The 24065-nt window shown below is 44.8% G+C and overlaps 1 protein-coding gene across 3 annotated transcripts in view; it reads right to left on the bottom strand.

Moving 5' to 3' along the window:
- COL5A1 (collagen type V alpha 1 chain) overlaps window positions 1-24065 on the bottom strand; it is a 180704-nt gene that overhangs the window by 46149 nt on the left and 110490 nt on the right. For all 3 annotated transcript variants that reach the window (XM_083423334.1, XM_083423336.1, XM_083423335.1), the window contains exons 21-31: window positions 22825-22878; window positions 21189-21233; window positions 19793-19846; window positions 18794-18838; window positions 17771-17824; window positions 16094-16138; window positions 13621-13674; window positions 7770-7814; window positions 5273-5326; window positions 4455-4562; window positions 3496-3549 (exon numbers count right to left, since the gene is read on the bottom strand). In XM_083423334.1, the coding sequence (XP_083279460.1) occupies window positions 3496-3549; window positions 4455-4562; window positions 5273-5326; window positions 7770-7814; window positions 13621-13674; window positions 16094-16138; window positions 17771-17824; window positions 18794-18838; window positions 19793-19846; window positions 21189-21233; window positions 22825-22878 (612 nt within the window). The remainder of the gene's footprint in view (window positions 1-3495; window positions 3550-4454; window positions 4563-5272; window positions 5327-7769; window positions 7815-13620; window positions 13675-16093; window positions 16139-17770; window positions 17825-18793; window positions 18839-19792; window positions 19847-21188; window positions 21234-22824; window positions 22879-24065) is intronic.

Here is a 24065-nt window from a genome sequence, read left to right as displayed (position 1 = left end):
GGGTGGCGTAGCTAACTGCAAAGCTAAATGGCAGCATAATCTTACGTCTCTGAACCCAACAGGGTGAAAATCGCACTGAGGGACAACCATAGGCTTTGGAACAGCAAACAAATTAACACATGGGAACAGTAATGATTCAAGGATTTTGAGGATCTAGACTCAAGTCCACACATTTCGATCTAATGGCTGAGCAAACTCAAGGCTCAATATCTGAGGACTCAGACAAGGCCTCAGACACCGATATGTCTAATAGGAACGGTTGCCTGCAAAATGGCAGGAAAGTGGCAGCAGTTATGCAGGCCAATAGAGACTCAGATGCCTACATAGACAGATATGTATCTGAAGAAGATATGTATCTGAAGACAGGTATCTGAAGGTATCTGAAGAAGTGTGCATGTACACGAAAGCTCATACCAATAACAAAATTAGTTGGTCTCTAAGGTGCTATTGGAAGGATTTTGTTTGTTTGTTTCGACAACGGCAGACCAACATGGCTACCTACCTGTAACTATACATAGACAGAATCTGCCATGCCCTAACGTGTGACTAGACCACAGCATTGGCACCATTTTCACAGAAATTTAAAATCCTTTCTAATTAACCAGCTCTCAAAGTGCAAATGTAGTGCTGAATCTTGCAACCACTAATCAATCTGAAATACAATTAATGCATAAGGCCACGGAGGATCGTGCCCTGAAGCTCGAGGAACAATCAGACAGAAATAGATGTATTTCCCCCCAAAAAACATAGGCCTACCCAGAGAATCAGGAAAGGAGAGATGTGGCTCAATTTTTGGTGGATTGGATACTTTGAATATAAATACCACCATGTCAATAGCAGATGTGGAGAGGGCACACAGAGTCCCTGGAGGCCGTAGCAAAATGGGTGAAGCCTCGCGTAATATTGTCATCTGCTTTAAGCATTATAGTCTTTACCACATTTAAAGCACTCTGTAACATCAGGGCCTTAAAATATGAAGAATCCAGCACTGCCATATTTCAAGACATCAATCTGGTCTAGTCACTCTCACGCCCAGCAACGGGATTTTTGCCCTTATACAGCTGCCCTGAAGGAGGCTGGCATTGCCTATCATTGAGGCTTTCCTTTCAATATTAATAGCTCAGCACAGACAGTGTGTGCTGGGTGACAACCAACCAGCTGAAAATATGCTAAAAGATCTTCAACTTTCAACATTGGTTAATGTAGCTGACGGTGCCCTCCCACAACTTAGGGAAAGGCAATCTCCCCTGGAACGTCAAGATAAACAAGAAAAACAGGACACCACACGCTTGATCACAATACTCTCTGTTTTATTCAAGAGTGCAGTTATCCAGCGTCAAAATATTTAAGGTACTTGTATTTGTGTTTATCATCCCGTCATGGGAATGGAAGGCTTGGAGTAAAGCTGATGGCCCCTGCTTGCTCCTATGAATGCCTGGGCATTTGTGTGGCAGATCTCCACTGCTCATGTGATTCCGCACAAGCGGAGCTTTCTGCTCCCAGGGCAGCTAAAGGTTGCATGTTTGGCAAGGTTGGTTCTGTATGATACCAATTATGATAGTCCGGTGTTTGACGAAAGCCTCCAGGAAGGGCCATTGATACTTTGGCAATTGGTAAAATCTTCCAAAAATATTATACTTTCCTGTACTCATCCCGACAGTCCTTCACATTCCTCTCTAGAACTTTATCTCTCTCAAGTGTGCCTTTTGTCGGAGGTGCACAGGGATTATTTGAATCAACCAATATCCCAATAGGAAGTACAGGAAGCAATAAAAAGACTAACATTGGGCAAATCACCAGGATCAGAAGGCTCCTCAGGGGAATATTATAAGGCAGGCACAGGCAAACTCCGACCCTCCAGATGTTTTGGGACTACAATTCCCATCATCCCTGACCACAGGTCCTGTTAGCTAGGGATGATGGGAATTGTAGTTCCAAAACATCTGGAGGGCCGGAGTTTGCCTATGCCTGTTATAAGGCATTTGAAATGGAGCTCTCACTCTGGTAAATTAGACTATTTAGTTCCATTTTAGATTGAAGTGAAATTCCCCAAACATGGTGAACCTCAGAACTGACCCTATTTCTGAAACCAGGGACTCTTATAGACCTATTGCTCTTATTAACGTTGATGCAAAACTTTTCACGGCAGTAATGGCTGAAAAGATTAATAATTTTATTGGACAATATATTTCAACCGGCCAAACTGGCTCTATCCCATACAGGAATATATGAGACTCAGTAAGGAGAATCCTTATTGTTATTCATGAGCTCCACACACAAAACTCCTCTGGAACTTTAATTTCTCTCGATGCCTTCAAAGTCTTTGACAGAATTCAATGGCACTTTAAAAAAATATTTATTATCTAAATGACAATTTGGTAAGCAATTCCTGCATATGATCAATCAATTTTACCTACAGTCTAACACCATCATTACAGTAAATGGGTATGACACCAAACCAATCCACCTCAACAGGGGCACTTTTCAAGGTCGCCACTGCTTTGTAGTGGTGATAGAGGTGCTTGCCATTCATTTGCGGGCAGATGCAACTATTTAGTGTGTGGAAATTAGAAATATTGAGCACAAAATCAGTATGTTCACTGATGACACTGGTTAATTTTCTGACTCTCTTAATGCACTCCAACCACTCAAAACACAATTGAATGCATTTCATGCAGCTGTGGGACTGGAAATAAATTATGCAAAATCTGCCATTCTTCCAATTAACTTACCCACAATGACTTTTGAACAACTAATATCACAATCAGAATTTAGTATTGCTCACGGTGCCTTTAAATATATTGGCATTAATTTAACATCAGATCTTAAGCAGCTTAGCTGCAGAAACTATAAAACTCGCTCAAATATATTTCCCAAGAATTGGTGAAATGGAAGCATTCAAATCTCAGTTGGCTTGGCAGGATAGCTGTGATTAAAATGTCTATTCTTCTAAAGTTCTAATTTTTTTTTCAGGTTTTGCTCATCTGTATTCTCTCTTCTCTGCTTAAAAATGGCAATGAAAGCTAATTCTATTTGTCTCATTCAGGGGGAAAAATCTAGAATAAATTATGAAATGTCATAATAAGGGACGTCTTGGAGCATTTCAGATTAAATCTCAGATCCCCTTGATTAGGGAACAAAATGACATTCCATGGGTGCACATTGAGGCCCCTCCCCCTTCACCATCAGTAGGGGCACTTCCTTCCCTAAAACTATCCCGGACAGAGTGGAGAAAGATCCATACTCCATTTTTAAAGGCTGCTGGAATGGAGGGACTAGGACTCAGTTCTGGCCCCCAAGCTCTCACCATTGGCTCCACTGGTAGACCATACATCATTCCGACAGGAGGATAAATTCGGACAATTTAAAAAGAAACTTGAGAAGAGAGGCATCTATCAGATACAAGACCTTCTTCCTAGAGGTATAGCAATCTCTGAAACTTTCTAATGTGAGCATCCCAAACAGATAATTCTTCACAAACAAAACAAGGCTTACCTTGGGGCCAAGTCTCCCAGGGTATCCTGGTAACCCAGGAACGCCAAGCTTGCCCTGTAAAAACAAACCAATATTTAAGAAATGAAGAGAACAGGTTTTATTTGGGGAACTCTATATTTAACTTAACTCCAGAATTAACCTTTATGCTTACACAATACCAAAAACGGACTTGTATCTATCATTCGTCTTATTCAGAACAGGGTGGTACGGTTGTACCCAGTGCAGGCCTTGCTCAGAATCCACTGAATTTAATGGACACGAGTGCCTTAGAGCCATTAATTTCAATGGGTCTGCTCTGACAAATAGACCCATTAAAATTAAAAGACCTGACTAACCTCGGTTTGTTAGTTTCAGTTCATTTGCTTTGACTAAAACTGTGACACAGCTCAAGTATTTTTGGGGTGGGAAGGAATCCCTAGCTTTGGGACATGATTCAAAATGAAGACTAGGCCAGCAGTGGATGGGTGAATGATGGGCAGCTCTTTCTCTACCCGACTTCATGGTTCCAGGGTAATCCAAGAAATGGTAACAGTAATAACAGAATAGGCTTTGATCCACCCCTGGTCTCCTGAATCCAGAGAGTCCTGCTCAGACAAGACACTGCCAGTGGCATCAGTAAAATGGCCCAGGTAGGAACTGGTATATCTCTTAACTAGCAGGAAGTCTGATTGGAACAGACACAGATGCTGTGGAATAAATCCTAAATTCTGACTGTTCAAAACCCTATCACAGAGCTTTCCAAACTATGTGTCATAGGAGTGTCGTGCAAACGCTCCCCATACTCCTCCGAGAGCTGGAAAGGGGTTAGTTTAATCTCCGGTTTGCTAGTAAAACTGGACTACAGTGTCACGAAATGATGCATGTCTAAAAAGTGTGCCACCAACATGAAAAGTCTGGAAAGCTCTGCTCTATCATAACTCATCACATGTTCCCCAATACCATCCACATAGTGCTCTTACTTTTTCTCCAGCAGGGCCCAGAGGACCAGGGTCGCCGTTGGGGCCTCCGCGACCCTTTGGCCCTTCAGGGCCATCTTCGCCTCGTGGACCTGGGGGTCCGATTTCCCCCTGTCAAGAATCAGAAAAGAGATTAATTTCTTGATCCTTTACAAAGCCCATCTCACACTCACCATTAAGCTGCAGGTTGATTTTCTGGCTTTTCTAGAGAAGGAATTCCAAAGTTTGAGAGCTGCCACTGGGAAGGCCATCTCCCACATCCCTACCAAGTGTGCCTTGGCAATGAACTACCAAGGTGTCAGTTTTCAGCCCTGCCCAGACCTGGAAACTGAGGTCTCCAAAGAGGAGCAGGAGGAGAAGGAGCAAATAGATGAGGACCCTTCCCCCAGCAGAGCCTACACTGCTAGCAAGCCGAAAGAGCCAATGAATCCATATATCCCTGCCCCATGACTGGAGATCCCATCTTCAACTGCCTGCAGTTCCTGGACTGCCCTGCTATAAGTTAACATAAGTTATGTAAAAGTCACAGCAACAAAATATACTTCCTATTCTCCAACTTTCAGGCCTTGTCTGAAGAAGGGAGTGTCAGATTCTGTCACTGTCTAGAGAAAAACTGTCCCTTCCCAGAGGATCTGTATACCTTCAGATGAATTTCAGAAGCAGGCAGTAAGTGAAAGCTTATGCCTCTGAAACACTCTGGAATGCCTCGTTCTTGCAGGCAGAAGGGGTTATTCTAGGGTAGCAGCTCTGGGATCTAATCCCAGTGGCAACCTCAGTATCACGACCAGCTTTGAAGACCATGTTTACAAAAAAAAACTCACCCTGTCTCCTTTGATGCCCATGTCGCCCTTGAAACCTGGGAAGCCATCTTCACCCTGGATGAGGACAAATCATTATCATCATTATGATTAATTACCCGTTCTTCACCCCAAGGTCCCATAACAGCTGACAACTTTAAAATACAATATTAAGAACAATTTAAAATGACTTACAAAAGTAAGGTGGACCCTAAAAATATACACCTCAAGTGCCAAAAGGCAGGGAAAAGAGGTGCATCTTCAGCATCTCCCAGAAGCTGTGCAATGAAGGTGCCAGGCACACCTCTGTGGAGAGGGACTTCCATAGCTTAGAGGCCACCACAGAAAAGGCTCCTCCCTTGGGCCACCCCAGCAACTGAGAGTGGAGGAACTACCAAGAGGCACCCCCCTCTTGCTGATCTTGCTGATCTCAGCTCCTGAGAGGGTCTGTAGGAAAGGAGGATGCCTTTCAGATATCTGGGGCTTGAGTCGTTTAGGGCTTTAAATATCAGTGTTGAGCACCTTTCATTGGACCTGGAAATGAACTGGCACATAGTTATGGGTTGGAGACAATGGAGGAGTGCGCCAATGCAGATGTTTCAAAACAGGGGTTGTGAGAGATCTAAATGGAATCCCTGCCAGGAATCTGGCCACTGCATTTTGGATCAACTGAAGTTTGCAAGTCATATTTGAGGGTTCTCCACAGTTAAAGGATAGAGGGAAGGATTGAAATGGCACTTTGCACTTCTATTTAAGGAATCATCCATTGTAGTGATGGACATCATAACACTCCCCCTACATCTCAGATTTATCTATGCCCTCCACAGCCAAGGGAGCTCAGACACTATGGCTAGCCCCAAGGTCACCCAGTAAGTTTCATCACTGAGTAAGTATTTGAACCCTATTCTCCAAGGTCCTAGCTCAATGCTGTAACCACTGCACCACACAGGATCTCACATTAAAGACTACAATTCCCATCATTCCTTACCACTGGGGTTAATGGGAGGTGCTGCAGTTTTGGGGAGATGTATCATATTACCTACTCCTGATCTTCAATCTTCCCTCCACCTCAACAGCCCATGTTGCTTTTAGGAAACTGCCTGTCCACTAGGGATGCCTGCCCTGTAGCACAGATTTCCTTCCTGAAGGACCCCCCAATAAGCTATTAAGGAACCCCAATGTTCTTTTTATTAAACCCTCTTCTCAGGAGAAGTGATTCTCTGCCCCCCATCTCCTCAAAGAGGCTTTTATCTCCCACACAGAGGTAAGGCAGGTAATATTTCAGTCCAGCGGGAAGAAAGGAAGGCCTCGTTTCCACAGCAACCAGGTCCTGCCTGGGGCAAAGGAGGACCAGCTAGTACTGTGATGATAAAAAAAACAGCAACAACATAGCAGTGTGCCCTCCTCACTCTCCCACCTCCCAGAAATAAGCTTCTGTAGTGTAAGGCTATGTTTTCTCAGAGGGAAACCTTTGGCCTGAACAATATATCCGATCAATTTCTGTGTAGGAACCTTGTCGAAGGCTGCCTACCATTGCCTACCCCCCCAACTAAAAAACCCAGGGGTGCCCTCTGTCTGTTCAAGCTGCTGAAGGCAGGACTGTCAGTTCAACTGATATAAATACCAGGAACTTGCCGGCACTCCAGCAACAAATTATTTTCATCGAGGCCATCTCGCGCCAGTCTTTTCAGAGAGAGCTCGAGGACAGCACTAATATTTCTTCCAGGTTTTAACCGCAGACTTCCAATCGATAGTGTATCAAGTCCTAAAGCAAGCCTGTCAGGTGCTAAAATGCGGATGTGGTAATGAAAAAACAACATGGGGGGGGGGTTGAGGAGGCTGCTGGTAGCTGGGCTTCCTGCTTATAATTGTCAGATTTCCCTGTGATGGACTATGGGCATGAACAAAGGGAAAAGTGAGGGGGATTTAAAGCTTGGACCAGGCTGGAATATTACACAGCCTCTGCTCATCCTTCGGGAAAACATAACCGTGTACCTGAAAATATACAGAAAGCCTCCTTGTCAAAAAAGCCTTTAAACACAGCATTTTAATAGATGCTGCTGCTGCTGCCTCTGGCTGTTAAGTCCTTTGCACATGCCAAATTCCCAGGGAATCTCCTAAGCTCGTTCTGCAAACGGCATCACTCAGAAACATCTATAGCTGTAATTGGGACTGTCGCATCGTTGTGTGTGTGTGTGTGTGTGGTTTCCGCACTGCAAAGAGAAAATATGAAAGGAAACCTCTGTGTGTTAAGACCTCCAGGTTCCATAGCAAGGAAATTCTGCATCGAGGGTTATCTTGCAAATTAATCACAGAAGTCTGCATTTAGGGATACAGGCATTGCAGAAGTTCCCCCTCCTCCACAATTTGGGTTTGTTTTTTTATTACCAAGGAATAGGGAAGACTGTCAATCAGGGATGGGGAAGCTTTTTTTGGCACGAGGGCCACATTCTGCTATGGCCAGCCTTCTGGGGTCCATGTCCTAGAGAGAGTGTCATTTAACTAATGGGCATTTACTCACCTTCTCCCCCTTGGTTCCTTTCAAGCCACGGATGCCGTCAGCTCCCTTTGTGGGGGTGGGGAGGGGGAGAGAAACAACATCAAAATAAATTAGTAAGGTCTGGCACAGAGAGGATGGAGGTGGGGCAAGAAACATGACTTGTTCATTAGTGATGGTTTAAAACTCCTAGTGAACACAGGAAGCTGCCTTATATGGTGTCAAAACATTGTCCTTTCTTGCTCAGGATGGTTTATACTCCCAGAGATTTCAGGCAATGGAAATTCCCAATTGCACCTGGGGATGTCAAAGATTGAACTATGGAACTGCTCCCACTGAACAATGACCATTCCCCTAAAACATGGGTAGGCAAACTAAGGCCTGGGGCCCAGATCCAGCCCAATCGCCTTCTAAATCCCACCTGTGGATGGTCCATGAATCAGTGTGTTTTTACATGAGTAAAATGTGTCCTTTTATTTAAAATGCATCTCTGGGTTATTTGTGGGGCATAGGAATTTGTTCTCCCCCCCCCTTCAAAATATAGTCCTGCCCCCCACAAGGTCTGAGGGACAGTGGACCAGCCCCCTGCTGAAAAAGTTTGCTGACCCCTGTGCCTAAAAATACATATATTAAGATTCTAGTTCTCAAGGTTTAATTATTTATTGCATTTCTACCCCACCTTTTCTTCCCAAGAAGCTCAAGCTGGAATACACTGTCTTCATTTAATCTCCAGGGCAACCCTGTGAGGTGGCTTAGACTGAGAGCCAGTGACTGGCCCACGGGCACTTAGTGAGCTGAGTGGCTAAGTGGGGATTTGAGGCCTGGTCTCCTAGGCTCTCTAACCACTACTGGCTGTGAATAGCTGAATTTAACAGGAAGCTACCTTCTTCTGAGTAAGGCCACATGCCCTTCTAGCTCAGTACTATTCACATTAACTGGCAGTAGCTCTCCAGGGTTTCCCAGCCCCATCTGTAGATGCCAGGTATTGAAACTGGAACCTACATGCAAGGCAGCTGCTCTATTGATTAGCTGTGGGTGTTTCTGATGAACATAGGAAGCTGCCTTCTACTGAGTCAGTCCATTGGTCCATCTAGTGTAGTGTTGTCTACACAGGCTCTCTAGGTTTACAGACAGAGGGCATTCCCAGCCCTAGGTAGAGAGGCTGGGGATTGAAACTGAGACCTTCTGCATGCAAAGCATATCCTCTGCCACTGAGCTATGGTCCTCCACCATGAAGAGGAGGGAGTATTTGACATGAATTTGACATTCTCTTCACATAGCATCAGGCTACAGGGTAATCTGCTCTAATTGTATATTTTATCTTTATGAACGCTGTTTTTATTGTGTTATGCGAGCTGGTCTTTGACCATAATAAATTATCTACAAATCTACAGGGTAGCTGAAAGAGATAGTCAATTTCATGGAAAACGACAGCAAAATCAACGGGTCTACTCTGAGTAGGATACAACTAAAAGCATCCAAGATAATACAACAAAACATATTGGGCAATATTTCAACTGCTGAAAACATACATCAAGAGAAGGAAACATTCACACGCAGAGAGAGGAGGGGCTTGGTATTTTGGAAAAAAAGATGCCCCAAAAGTCAATTGAAGAAACGGGTTGTGTATTTTCCCACTATGTACTCAAGAAAGATTTTTAAAAGGCAGAGCATTAATTGAAATTGAAGGAAGGGTGCAGAATAATTCTACTTGAACCCACGGGATCTCCAGTGAATCATTAAGAATATGCATTATTTGTTTAACCTGAAATGTATTAGAATATAATTTAAGATTAGGCACTCCTGTTCTTACTTTGTGTCTAGAGCAATATAAAGTTTGGATAATTGTGCTACTTCACTTACCAATTTGCTTAGGAAGTTGAGGTGATTTTTTAATATGTTTTAGTATATTAATACTAAACAATAAAATCAATAAAAATTCACAACCACACTTTAAAACATACAAAAGTATGGTTGTGGATTTTTCCTTGGTTTTATTGTTTTATCTTTTTCTAATCTGCTTTGAGGGTATTTTTAACAATCAAATGGCATATAACTCGTATGACATAAATAAATAATAAATAATAATTGACCAGATGCAAAATATGAGAAAAATGTGACCTAAAAACAAGGCAAATGCAAACTGAATAACAAAACAAATTAACAGCAGTTAGGAACTAAGCAAGCGGCAGGTTGTTTGTTTTTTGAAATACTTTTTTATTAAAGATTTCCGTGAACTACAAAGAACAGTCCACACAATAGAAGACTGGGAACCTCAGGATTTAAAACTAGAAGATCGGAAGACATGAGGTTTAAAATGAGAAGACTGGGAATCATGGGATTTATAATGAGTAAATTGGGAACCAGAAGATTGCACTCCCTCCCATGGGCATAGCCCCATAGATTTGGGGCGGGGGGGGGGGGGCAGGACAGCCACCTGTCATCATCCTCTGTCTGGCTGTCTGGCAAATTCAAAATTAATTCTCTTAACAATAGTTGTTTTAAATTACTTTCTTTTGACCCTAAGTGCTCAGAAAAATCTGTCAAATACCTTTATACAATTTCTATTCTTAGTTAAGTATATGTATTTTTATTTACTTGATGGGGGGGCAGATCCCCCCCCCCCATGCCCCCTCTCCTGCTGCCTCCTCTCTCCTGCCTCCCGTTTCTCCTGCTGCCCTCAGCCAGCCTTTCTTCCAAGATTTGAAGCCAGGATCTGAGGCTGATCCCATAGCTAAGAGGAAACCTCCTTAGCCATCTCCATTGTACATACAGATTCTTTTAAACACTTTTCTCTTTCTGAATTATTTAACCCCTTTATTTGATATAATAATAAGAAAAAGGGGGTTCAAGCTGTGATCTGTATTAGGTAGGTGAGTTTCTTCCACTCATAATTTACACCTTTCTCTCTAAGGCAGATCAAAGAGACTTGCATTAAGGAGAAGTTGGGGGAGACTCAATTGGCCAAGCCCCCTCTTGTGGCACAAATTTGTCATGCCTGCCATTAGAATCAAGCAAACACTACAAAGGTAAGAGAATCCTTGTTTATTTGGCTGCCAGTTGCAACTAAGGTCCATACCAAATGAGGCCAGTGGCACATCTAGCTTTGCACTGTCATCACTGACTGGCAGCAGTGGCTATCCAAGATTTCAAGCAAGGGACATTCCAAACCCTACCTAGCAAAGCACTTGGGGATAGAATACAGGACCTTCTGCATATAAAGCACATGTTCTATCGCTGGGCTATGGACCTTTTCCTAAACATGAAGTATTCTAGTCCTCATGGTTCTGAATTAAATGGGAAGCTAGAGGCCATCTTATATCAAGTCAGGAGAGAGAGAGAGCTTTGGAATCTCATCCACAGGCAGGCTCAGTGTACATTTTAACATGTATTTCAACAATCTTGCCAGCTTCTCTAGGGATTGGCTTGAGGGGTGGGAGTGGGGAGCTTGCTTGGCATAGAATGTAGTCAATATTAATAGATTTGAAAGCCTACAAAATTCTTAGCTGGCTGTTGCGGCGCCAAGAAAGGTGAGGAAGGCAAAGGCTGCAAGAAGGGGCTCTGTCTAGGGAGCATCATCAAGCCAATAGCAGACAGGAAGGAGGCATCTGCCGTTCCTTGGGAGAGTCCAGTGGGAGGAAAAAGGATCAGTCGGTCAGAAATAATTCTTCCTGGATTCCAAAGTTTCAAATCCTTGGTCTTATTTCTTTAAGATGCATTAGTAATAGGAGCTCTCTAAGGTACTGTTGCATACATATGTTGTTGTTTTTTTAAAAAAAATAGTAATTTCAAAATGCAGTGCAGAGTGCTGCCCATCTTAAGAACCTAAGAAGATCCCTGAAGATGGATCAGGCCAATGGCCCATCTAGTCCAGCATCCTCTTCTTACAGTGGCCAAGCAGAAATCTGTAGGAAGCCTTCAAGCAGCACCTGAGCATAAGAGCCCTCTCCTCTCCTGTGGCCACCCTATGCAAGAGCTGCTATTTCTCAACTTCTCTCATGGAGGATAAGGCTATCAATGGCTAGTAACCACAATGGCTATGCTTCACCTCCATGGTCAAAGGTGGCAAACGCTTCTGAGTACCAGTTGTGGAAACCAAAGGAGTGGAGAATGCTCTGGTGCTTGGATGCTTGAGGGCTTTCCTTTAGGGCATTTTATGTTGTTAAATAAAATAATAGGTGCATTAATGTGCAAAACTTAGTTGGGTAGTTGTAGTAGGAGTACTCCACCTATGTGACTAGGTTGTCCCAGCCACTCTGGGTGGTTACAACCCTTGGTTGTCCCTGACCATTGGCCATGCAACCTTCTGAGGCTGATGAGAGTTGGAATTCAGCAACACTGGGAGGGCCAAAGGTTCTCTTTCCAGCTGCTTTTGAACATACCTATGAACATACCTTCCTAAACATTAGGAAGAACTTCCTGACAGTAAGAGCTGTTCGACAGTGGAATTTGCTGCCAAGGAGTGTGGTGGAGTCTCCTTCTTTGGAGGTCTTTAAGCAGAGGCTTGACAACCATATGTCAGGAGTGCTCTGATGGTGTTTCCTGCTTGGCAGGGGGTTGGACTCGATGGCCCTTGTGATCTCTTCCAACTCTATGATTCTATGATTCTATACCTGCTGCTGACCAGATGCACCCCATCATATGCTGGATCAGGCCAATGGCCCATCTAGTCCAGCCTTCTGGTCCCACCATGGCCAACCAGTTGCATCAATGGCAAACCCGTAAGCAGGACCTGAGTGCAAGAGCCCTCTCCAATTGTGTCCCCCATTGTCTGGTACTCAAAAGGTGACTGCCCCTGAGCATGGAGGTTCTGCTATCACAGTAGTTGTCTAAGGAGAGTCCTGCTGGATCAGGCCAAAGGCCCATCTAGTCCAGCATCCTGTCCTCTCAGTGGCCCACCTGATGCCCCAAAGGAAAACAACCAGCAGGATCTGAACACAAGAGCGCTCTTGCCTCCTTTGGTTTCCAGAAGCTGGTTTGCAACACCATTGCAACGCACTCTCTTGCTTTTACCCAAGACATTTTCTCTTACTGAGACTTTGGGTTTTTGTTTTGCTTTTTTGCACGATCAGCTCTCGTCAAGGAGCTTGCCTCATCCCTCAGGTGGCAGGAAAGAAATTTCTGATCAAACGGAAAGGAAGATCAAATTATGCGTTGTGCCGGTTCAGAGGAAGTGTGCCCTTCCCCCCACTCAGAAGGCAGCTTCTTTCGTAAGCAATTGGCGGTCTGCTTTTTTCACCAAGAGAAAAATAAACCGAATGAATTAAAAAATAGGGGCCAGGCCAGGGGGCGGGGGCGGCATTAGGGTTGCCTTTGCTGAGGATACAACATTTTGTGAAAGCATTCCTATTTGCTGGGCAAGCAAAAGACCAACCATTGTGCTGAGAGGGTTGCTGTTTTTAAAAGGAAATAACTGGAAAAATACAGAAAATATTAATCTAATTTAATTTTCAAGGCCTTGTGTTGTTGTTGTTTAGGTAGGTGGTTATAGGCAGAGGTCTTTCCCAGCCATACCTGGAGACACATTTTTCACCACAAAATGGTGGACTAAGATGGGCCATTGGTCAAATTCAACAAAGCTCTCCTTAGGTGTGAACTAGGTCTCTATGACAAGACCTGCAATGCATCACAAAGGCATCTTCAAGCACTCCTGTTTAACTCCAGTTTCTCAGCACCAGTTCTCATGTTATGTGACCAGATGGTAGTGATGATGCGTGGGGCGGGAACACCCATTTTTCTCCACCCGGGTCGCAAAAGATTTCTTCCAGTGCTCATTCAACCTTCTGTGCTTCGGTCAGAAGGGGAATGTTTTCCTTTCCAGGGGCATCTCTGTATTCAGCAGAACCAAAAGGTTTGTTTCCCTCCACTTTCTTACCTTTACACCACGAGGGCCAGGATATCCAATTGGGCCCTGGGGGCCAGCTGGACCCTACGATTAAAACAAAAAGAGATTTTTCTGGTTTTATTCAGCAGTGGTAATTCTCATTCTCTCACCCCACCCAGAGAAAACATGCTTTCAGCTCTTCAGAATCCCAAACAAATGAGAGTTCCTGCCCTACCTAGAAATACTATTGGGGACTGAACCTGGGACAGTTTGCATATAAAACAGGGGCTCTACTGCTGATCTGTGTCCCTTCCCACAGAAATAAAGCAAGATTCTAGTCCTCATAGTTTTGAATTTTCTGAAGGGCTAATTTAAATAGCAACACAAGAAGCTGCCTTATTCCCATTCAGTATCTTCTACACTGGCAGTGCCTCTCTACGGTTTTGTTTCTCTGCCATGTCTTGCGATGCTAATGAGGACTAAAACTGGGACCTTCTGCATGCAGGGCAGGAGCTCTACCCACTCAGCCAGGGCCCTTTGAAATCTATCTCTGTGAATTTTGTTCACAACACAGCTCTCTATGATTCACTTTTCAAACTGACTTCCAGCTGTGTTGTGTGGGTGGGTGTTGGTGTGGGTGTTGGTGTTTTAAAAGCACAGTTCATAAATTAATGATTTCTCAACAACAGAAGTCCCCGCTGACCCCTTTAAAAGTATTCTGGGCGTTCTTTTTTTAAACAAGAAAATGTTCTGGTGGTGCTATGCATTTGTCTTCTGCATTCTTGTTCTTAAGGAATTATTTTAGGCCGATTTGCTGCACCAACAGAGGCTTCCCACAGTAACACTCTCTTCCTCTTTGGGCAGGTGTGTGTGTGTGTGTGTGTGGGTGTGTGTGTGTGTGTGTGTGGATGTGTGTGGGTGTTTGCATGACTGAGTGAGTGAGTGAAAGTTTGTGTGTGTGGCATATAAAACGTGTGTGAGAGAAAGAGAGAGGGTGTGTGAGGGAAAGTGTATATGAGTGTGTGAGAAAATGGGGGGGGGGAGAGGGAGAGAGAAATAGACAGACAAAGAGTGTGTGTCAGTGTATTTCTCCAGCTTTGCCTCCTCAGCCCTCATGCCCCTGTCCTCGTTGCTTCCCCTCCCTCCATTCAATGTAAAAATATGTATTTTTACACATTATTTGACATGGTTTCTACTTTGGCTCCAGTTCTCCCTCAGACTGAAGAAAGGAGGTGCCTGCTGACTCTCTCCTCTCCACCCCCAACCAGCCCACACCGTCACCCCCCAGGTGTCTCCATCATTTCATATCCAAGTCAACGAGAACAGCCTTAGGTGGGCAGCTTTTGCTCCGAGGTCAAGACAGCCTGTCCTGCAATCTGCAGAGAATGTGGCAGCCTCTCCCATCCCAGGGACACCTGCGGACTCCCTGCCATTTGCTAAATGACTTCCAGCCCTGCCAGTGACTTCCATGATGGATGAGCCTGCTTGAGGATTCTGTGGGCGCAGACGCTTTGCAGATTCCTGTCCTTGTGAGCAGCCAAGATGGGGACAGGACGCCCTCCGAGTGAAGTCGCAGCTGCAATTTCTTCATGGCTCTCTCTCTCTCTCTTTCAGTCCCAAGGCAAGGCTGCTCTGAACTTCAATCAGCTCAGCAAACACACACCCATAATGAAATACTTTGGAAATAAATGGATAGGGTGTGGAGACTGGCCAGTCAAATAATTGAAGTCCCTGAGCAAAGCTTTCTAAATTATGGTCAACCCTCATGCTGGAGAGGAGGGAGCTAAACCATAGAATCATAGAGTTGGAAGGGTCCAAAGAGTCATCTAGACCAACCCCCTGTGACCTGCTTGTGCTAAGGTGCAGCAGCTGGCAGAGGGAGGGAAAGAGACCCTCAACAGAGACTACTGAGAGGCCTTTATGTTGCTCTAAGGCTAGGGGGCACCTCCCTGTAGCCTTAAAATGGAAAGGGATGAGTGGAATACTCCCTTCCCTCTACTCCCTTGTGTTATTTCACTCTGTTGGGGTTCATTAGGAGACCTCTCTATCCATTCTGCTTAAGGCAGGGGTGGGGAACTCATAGCCCTCCAGATGTTGTTGGACTCCATCATTAGCTGTCAGTCCTGTACTGAAGGTGGTTGGATTAGATGGCCCTTCCAACTCTATGATCCTATGATTCTATTCTTAGATTCTATTCTTCTTATGCTCATGTGTTCCAGTTTAATGAGAGAGGGAGAAACAGGCCTTTCTACTCAGAAAGCTGACTTAGTCTGCTGTGGAAGCAGAGCAGAGCCACTGCGGCTAGTGGCCACCAATAGCCCACTCCTCTATGAATTTGTCTGATCCTCTTTTAAAGCTATCTAGGTTGGTGGCCATCACTGCTTCCTGTGGGAGGGAGTTCCATTCAGATATTGATCTCACTAATTATTGAATCCCAGTCTTTAAACTCCCCCTCGTACACACACTTCTAACTAAAGAACACAATTCAAGCATGCTGAAGGTTGTCCGTAGGCTAGATACGTACCTGAGTTCCCTTCTCACCAGGTGGACCTTCCTTGCCAGGGTGACCCTGTTGTGAAGAAAAGTGGGGGGGGGGGATACATCAGCTGATGTATTACTACCTGAATGACCGCCTGACCCTGCATAAACCCCATAATGTCACTTAGATCAGTGGTTCGGCCCAAATTGGCTTAGATCCGTGTTCACCAATCTTGGGTTCCCATCCATTCTTGGACTACAATTCCCAACATCCCCAGACAGCTTAGTTAATGGTCAGGGACAATGGGAATTGCAGTTCACCTACCCAATGTTGAAGAACAATGATTTAGATCTTCCAAGGGAAATTGGACTCAAGGCATGGCACTCTACAGAACATTATCAGGCAGTGATGCAAAATGGGCACTTTCCACTACAGTCATACCTCGAGTTGAATGTGCTTTGGGTTCAGCATGTTCGAGTTGCACTCCGCGACAACCCGGAAGTAACGGAACATGTTACTTCCAGGTTTCGCCGCTTGCGCATGCGCAGACGCTCAAAATGACATCACACGCATGCGCGGAAGCAGCAAAACGCGACCTGCGCATGCGCCGTTGCGCCCTCACATCTTGTGTTCCATTCGGGATGCGAACAGGGCTCCAGAACGGATCCCGTTCGCACCCCAAGGTACCAAATGTGGCCCTACAGGTCTATCTATCTGGAGCCTGGGAGTCTCTCCCCAGGCAACACACGCTACTGGCCCCGCTTCACACCCCAAATGTTTTTGGCTGGATGGAACATGTCTGTAAACTCTCATCATGCTTCCAGTTTAAGAGGAGTTTGTAAGTTTAGTATATATTAGCCTAGTGTACAAAAATACAATTGATTGCTCCACCCACCTTTCCCCCTGGCCCTGCCCACAACTGGGATGTTGCTGTCGGAAGGTCACCCAGGAGGAAATGCTGCCTGCTACAACAGAGGTGAGGATCCTCAGGCTCAGGGTGTGAATGTGGCCCTCCAGAACTCTGCATCTGGCCCTCCAAACTCTCTTGATGCCAAACCCCTCACCAGCTCAGCTTCACACCTTCCTGGGCTGCTTCTGTCTGACTGTATCCTTGAACTGTGATAGTGCCTGCCAGGGTGGAGAGGCTCTGACTTTTACTTCTACCAGTACGTTTCCGAGCACAATTGAAAGTGTTGGTGCTGACCTAAATGCCCTAAATGGCATCGGTCCAGTATATCTGAAGGAGTGTCTCCACCTCCATCGTTCTGCCTGGACACTGAGATCCAGCGCCAAGGGCCTTCTGGTGGTTCCCTCGCTGCGAGAAGCCAAGTTACATTGAACCAGGCAGAGGGCCTTCTCAGTAGTGGCGCCTGCCCTGTAGAACGCCCTCCCACCAGATGTCAAAGAGAACAACAACCACCAGACTTTTAGAAGACATCTGAAGGCAGCCCTGTTTAGGGAAGCTTTTAATGTTTGATGTATTACAGTATTTTAATATTTTGTTGGAAGCCGCCCAGAGTGGCTGGGGAAGCCCAGCCAGATGGGCGGGGTATAAGTAATATATTATTATTATTATTATTATTATTATTATTATTATTATTCCACTGGCATGTGGCCTCCAGAAGATCATTGACCAGGGAACACGGCCCTCAGACTGAAAAAGGTTCCCCAGCCTTGCCCTAGGAGCAAGAAAGGTCACAAAAAATCCTCAAGAAGGCTTACCGGGGGACCGTCTGCTCCAGGCATACCGGGAAGTCCAGGTTTCCCCAGTGGACCCTAAGGGAGAAAAAAAGGAAACAGGAAGGTGAGTCGCTTCTACAACTGATGTCCACCATGGAAGCATCATCAACCTGATCTGCCCTGCTGATAGTGTTCTGACTACAAAGATCGTTGACACGATTCATCATATCTCAATTCAATCTTATAGATTGTATTCAACACTGACTATACTCAGAGTAGACCCACGGGGGATGGGAGGGGGCAGAACCAAGTTATCTGTGATGCAATTGGTCAGTTAGTTAAGAATTTTTATATATTTTCTTGATTTAGGGGGGCAGCTGACCCCCCTGGCTATGCCCATGCTTGACCCAGTAGCAAATGGGCAACCAGTGCAGATCTCTGAGCACAGATGCTATATGTTGACTCACTCCTTCAGCAATTGTGCTGCAGCATTCTGCACCTACTGCAGTTTCTGGATCAAGCACTGGATGAAACCCCACACAGAGCGCATTGCAGTAATCCAGTCTTGAAGTAACCAATACTGTTTGTTGAAGCTTCAGGGAGTTGTAGCTCCATGAGGGGTAAACTAGAGTTCCCAGGATTCTTTTGCTGAAGCCAGGGTCTTAAATATGCTTTACATGTGTGGTGTGGATGTGACCTCGGAGGGAAAGTTCTTTGTGTGGAAACTGATGGAACTGTAATGGTTTATTTGTATGTGCTAGAGAACATCACTTTGAACATGTGTTCATGAACAAAGATAGCCCAGGGTGTCCCTTTGTATATTTACCTACAGAAGCAACCTCTCACCAGAGGCCGATTTCTGTTTTCAGTCTCTCACTCTTTGGCTAAGTTGCAACTCAAGAATACAACATACTGTTTTGGGGTTGATTCTATCAAGTCTGAACAGTCTCCAGAAATCTTAATAAGCAGATGTTGAACATGGAAACAAACACTTATTCAAAGACTGAATATGCACTCAGAGCAGCAGAGAATACTGTAAAGAGCAACTACTTTTAATTAACATACTTTGTCTCCGGGTGGACCGATTGCACCTTGAGGACCAGGAAGACCCTAGAAAACAAAGGGATATCTCAGACACATAGGGATAGCATAGACCCCAAGAAGCCCAAATTGTTGTATTCTGTTATTTGAAAGATATTATCTCTGAAAACCATCAGGAAATTATAACAGCAGCATAAATTATGATCACTAAGAACTATGGAAAATGTACATCTCCTGCTGCATGTGAACAGTCTGATAACATTTGGTGTACAGTAACAAAAATTAACTCATTATAAAATAGCACATATAAATCTATTATTCTTATTTATTAAATTTGTATACGGTCCTTCATCCAAAACCACAGGGTGGTTCACAACGTAAAAATATGAAATGAGAACACAAAATGCATAATAAAAACAAACACAAAACAAACCAATACCCCGCCCCCAATACAATATAAGACTATAGACCGTTCTATCGGCCAAAGGCCTGGTTAGAGGAACTTTTTCTCCTGGTGCCTAAAAATATTTAATGAAGGCACCAGGCAAGCCTTCCTGGGGAGAGTATTCCACAAATGGGGAGCCACTGCAGAAAAGGCCATTTCTTGTGTTGCCACCTCCTGGAGCTCTCATGGAAGAAGCACGTGAAGAAGGGGCCCAGAGGATGATTACCATGAGGAGACGTAGTTTTTGAGGTCCTGAGGTCCTGAGCTATCTAAGGCTTTATAGGTCAGTACCAGCACTTGCAAATGTGTCTTTCTCATTCCTACCTAGAGATACCAGGGACTGACCTTAGGATCTCCTGCCTGCAAGAAAGATGTGCTATCACTGAGCTTTGTTGCTTCCCTAAATGCAGCAGTTTCCTGACATAGCAATTAAACCACATTAGGAAAACGAAACTCCTTTTGATCTGCATTTTCCAATCCTGCAGCAAGATTACTGACCCACAATTTTGCATCATGCACTTCAATCTAATGGACACAAAGGTTTTTCTTTTCACTTGGCTCAAAAAGCATTCTCTCACCTGAGCACCTGGGGTTCCTTGTTGACCTGGGGGTCCTGGCTCACCTTGAGGACCCTGAAGAGGAAGAAGAAGAAGACCAAATTTTAATGGAAAGGATAATTTTAGGTTAAATTAGGTCCCTAAGAAAAAATGCAGAAGGGGAGAGCGCTCCTTTGCTCAGGTCCTTCTTAAGAACAGAAGAAGAGCCTGCTTGATCAGGCTAATGGCCCATCTAGTGCCGCCTGCTGTCCTCACAGTGGTCAACCAGATGCCCCAATGGGAAGCCCCCAAGCAGGACATGAGCAGAACAGCAACTCTGCTCACTTGTGATTCATAGAATCATAGATAGAACCATAGAACTGTAGTTAGAAGGGCTCAAAATGTCATTTAACTCAAGCCCCCACAATGCAGGAATCACATGCAGGATTCCCAACAACTGGTATTCAGAACCATTACTGCCTCTGACTGTGGAGGTGGAACATAACCTTAATGGTTAACAGCCACCACAAATTTGTCCAATACCCTGTTAAAGCCATCCAAGTTGGGTAGGGTTTGCACTTAGCTGCAAACTCACCTGAGATTCTCCTCTGCTCCTAATGAAAGGGGTTGATTAGAACATCACACAAGAACATCAGGATTAGGCCAAAGGGACCCCATCTCATCCAGCACCCTGTCCTCACAGTGACCAGCCTGGTGCTCATTATGGGAAACCTGCAAGCAGGACCCATGCCCAAGACCCCTCTTCTCTCCTGCACTTTCCTGTAACTGGTGTTCAGAAGCCCTGCTGCCTCCAGCTGGGGAGGCAGAGCATAGGCATCCTGGTTAGTTACCATTGATAGCCTTGTTCTCCTCCATGAACATGCCTCATCCTCTTTTAAAGCCATCCAAGCTGGTGGCTATCACTGCCTCCTGGGGGAGTGAATTCCATAGTTTTAACTGCACTGCATGAAGAAGGGTTTTCTGTTATCTGTCCTGAATCTTCCAACGTTAAATTCATTAGATGGCCACAAATTCTAGTGTTCCTTCTCAGTGCCCTACTGTATGGGATGAATAAGTCGTACATACAGCCCAGCACACTGACAAATGCTATGTGTATCAGAGAGAATGAGAGGGGGGAGGGAGGAAGAAGGAGCGAGAGAGACTGGCATTTGGTGTAAGGCTGTTTTGATGCCCATAAATTACCCCAGTGTGTTAGTTGATATATTGCCCGCACAAAGGGAAGGGATGTGCAACACTACTGGAAAATCAATTTCAAATTAAAAATTAATTAGCAACCATTTCCTTCCAGAAAACAGCACCTTGAACATTCACCGGCTGTGAAACGAACACAGCTCAGGAAAGCAATTAGTAAATGTAATTTACACAACACATACACACGAAACCTGGATAGTTAAACAGAGTGGAGGAAAGAACTTACCACACTCCCTTTGGGACCCGTCTGCCCATCCATGCCAGCTATGCCCTGGGAGGAAATTTAATATAGGTAATCAAGGCAAAGTGAGATGTTTTCAGCATCTTCTGAGAAAATCAAACAGAACCAAGAAGCTCTAGACCTGATCCAGCTTCCTAACTGGCTAATATTCCCAAAATGCAGGACATAAAGGTATAGGGAAATGTTGACCCACTGGATATTGCTGAACTACAACTCCCATAATTGACCATGCTTGCTAGGGGCTAATAGGAGTTGTACGCTGGCAACATCTGGAGGGTCAAAGGTTCCCCATTCCTGCTGTAACAGAACTGCCAGTGTCTCATGATCAGCTCTAGCTACAGACAAGGTATGTAGAATCATAGAATTGCAGAGTTGGGAAGAACCCCACTGGTCATCTAGTCCAAACTCCTGCAATGCAGGAATCACAGCTGAAGAATCTCTGACAGATGGCCATCCAACCTCTGCTTAAAAACTTCCAACTGAGGAGACTCCACAACACCTTGGATCAGTGAGGCTGGTTCCCATGGGGACAGAAGGTGAGAAGACCAACAGTGGGAGGAGCCACAGCAAATGGGAGCCAGAGCCAGAAACAATGATGGCCAGAGCCACACATTCTATAAGAAGGAAAGCGGGTGGAGGCTGGCCAAACTCAGGGCAAGAATAGTGGGGCAGTGTCCCATTTTGCCCTAGTCAGCCTCCAAGAGGTTGGATGCCATCTCTCTGCAGGGATCACAGCACTCTCTCCTTCCAATCAACAGGCACAGAGGCAGGAATGGCCCACTTGGAGAGCTTGCAAACGTAGGAAGATAGGAAATCCTGCATTTGTGAGTGGTAGTCACTATCGCTCCAATAATTGTGTTAATTTTCTGCAACGTTTTATTGACATTTCCCTTCCATTGAAATTCATCACATGATTTATCACATAGGTTTCAGCCACAGAGGACAGAGGGACATACAGTATAGGTTAAGGCTACCAGATTTTTTTCAGTGACTCCGGGGGCACTTTTCAACTTCCTCCTAATAAATGGATTTTGTCAGGGGACTGATTTGTAAATCCGGGGACTGTCCCCGGGAAACGGGGACGTCTGATAACCTTAGTATAGGTTTCAGAGGAAGTGGAACTGTAGTGGAACAAAAACAGCATGACCAACACATAAAGGGGTTGGAAACTGCTGCCTGCTCACATCCCTAGCAGCGAATCTGTAGGGTGTCTAGCTCAGAATTATCTACACTGACTGGCAGCAGCACCATTTCAGGTTTTCAGGCAAGGAGTCTTTCCCAACCCCACCTGAAGGTGCCTCTAGGAATTGAACCTGGCTCCTTCTGCATGCAAAGCAACTGTCTGACCACTGACCTATGCCCCTTCTCCCATTTTTAATTCCCATAAGCTCCCCAGGGACTATACTACATCATTGCACTATTGCTCTTCTCCGATTACTTAAATCCCCTCCGTTACAACATTGTAACATCTGATAGGACAGAAACAGAGGTGGTGGGAGCATTTATTTATTTATTTATTTATTTATTTGCTATCTCAGCTAAGATGACTCTTTTGTAAGATGAGGACGTGCTCCAAAGCCGGGGGGGGGGGAGGAGACACTAAAAAATTAATGCTACTCACTGGAGGTCCTGGGGGTCCTGGAGGTCCCTTGGGTCCCAGCAAACCACGGGGTCCCTATAAGAGGAAGCAAATAAGAGTTTGAACATGTCCATTAGGGTGAGACAGAGATCACATTCTATATTCGACTTCTGATCCATTTCTCTGAATGCTGTCACTTTTGTAGCTGAAAAACATTTCACCCATACATGGAGTGAAATAGCAGGAGTCTCAGGGCGATCCTGAGGTTTGCCAGAGTGCAAACAAACAAACAAAGGAGTGGGACTTTCCCCCAACAGTCAAACAAGGACTGTTCAGTGCCCACCAAAGATGTTGGAGAATTCTGTCAGAAACGGGAATAGAAATTGCCCAAGGAAATAATGGACAGGACTTACATCCATTAATTTCAGCAGGTATACTCTGAGTAGAACTCAGTTGGTTACTATTTATTTATTGCATTTGCATTCCACCTTTTTCTCTAAGAAGCACCTAGTTGCACACATTGCCCCCCCCCCATTTAATCCCCACATGCCCATTTATTTTCCAGTGGGTCATCCAGTAGGATGAGCATTTGGAGGACAACCCGTTACCTCCAGTGCCAAAGCCTGTGCAGAAACTATAACCACAGGGAGTTCCTTAGCTACAGCCCAGTCAAAGACTATGTGGTTTTGTGGGTCAACAAAAAGCAACAACCCTGTGAGGTAGGCTAGGCTGAGAAGCAATGACTGGCCCAAAGTCAGCACCCAGTGAGTTTCATGGTTCAGGTCCAAGTCTGACACTCTAATTATACCACATTGTCTCTGTCTGTCTCTCTGGTTGCATTTATTTTTATTCTATAAAATTGTAATCAAGTTCTACTCAGAGTAAACCCACTGAAATCCATAGATCTGATTTAGTAATAGGGCTACTCTAAGTAGGACTAGCATTTTGAGACAATCCATTATGCCCCAGTGGCTAAAGAGGAATCCAGGGCCTGTGTGGAGTTAGCTGCATCCCAGTCTCATACTGTGAAGTTGTTATCATTATTTATTGCATTTATATCCCACTTTTTCTCCAAGAAGCTCAAGGTGGTGTGTACATACTTCCCCTGCTCTCTTTTATCCTCACAACCACCCTATGAGGTAGGTTAGACTGAGAGGCAGTTACATTGAGAGCGTCAGGCTCCACCCGTCCCTCCCTCATCACCATCCTCTTCCTTCTTTCCCCAGCCATGAATGATCCAGAAAAGTGCCCTGGCTATTTATACTCATCTAAATGCCTTCCTA

This window comes from Podarcis tiliguerta (assembly GCF_965153285.1).
Source record: "Podarcis tiliguerta genome assembly, chromosome: Z".
Classification (NCBI taxonomy): domain Eukaryota; kingdom Metazoa; phylum Chordata; class Lepidosauria; order Squamata; family Lacertidae; genus Podarcis; species Podarcis tiliguerta.
Note: the sequence above shows the minus strand (reverse complement) of the source record. Positions and strands in the feature narration are given on the sequence as shown.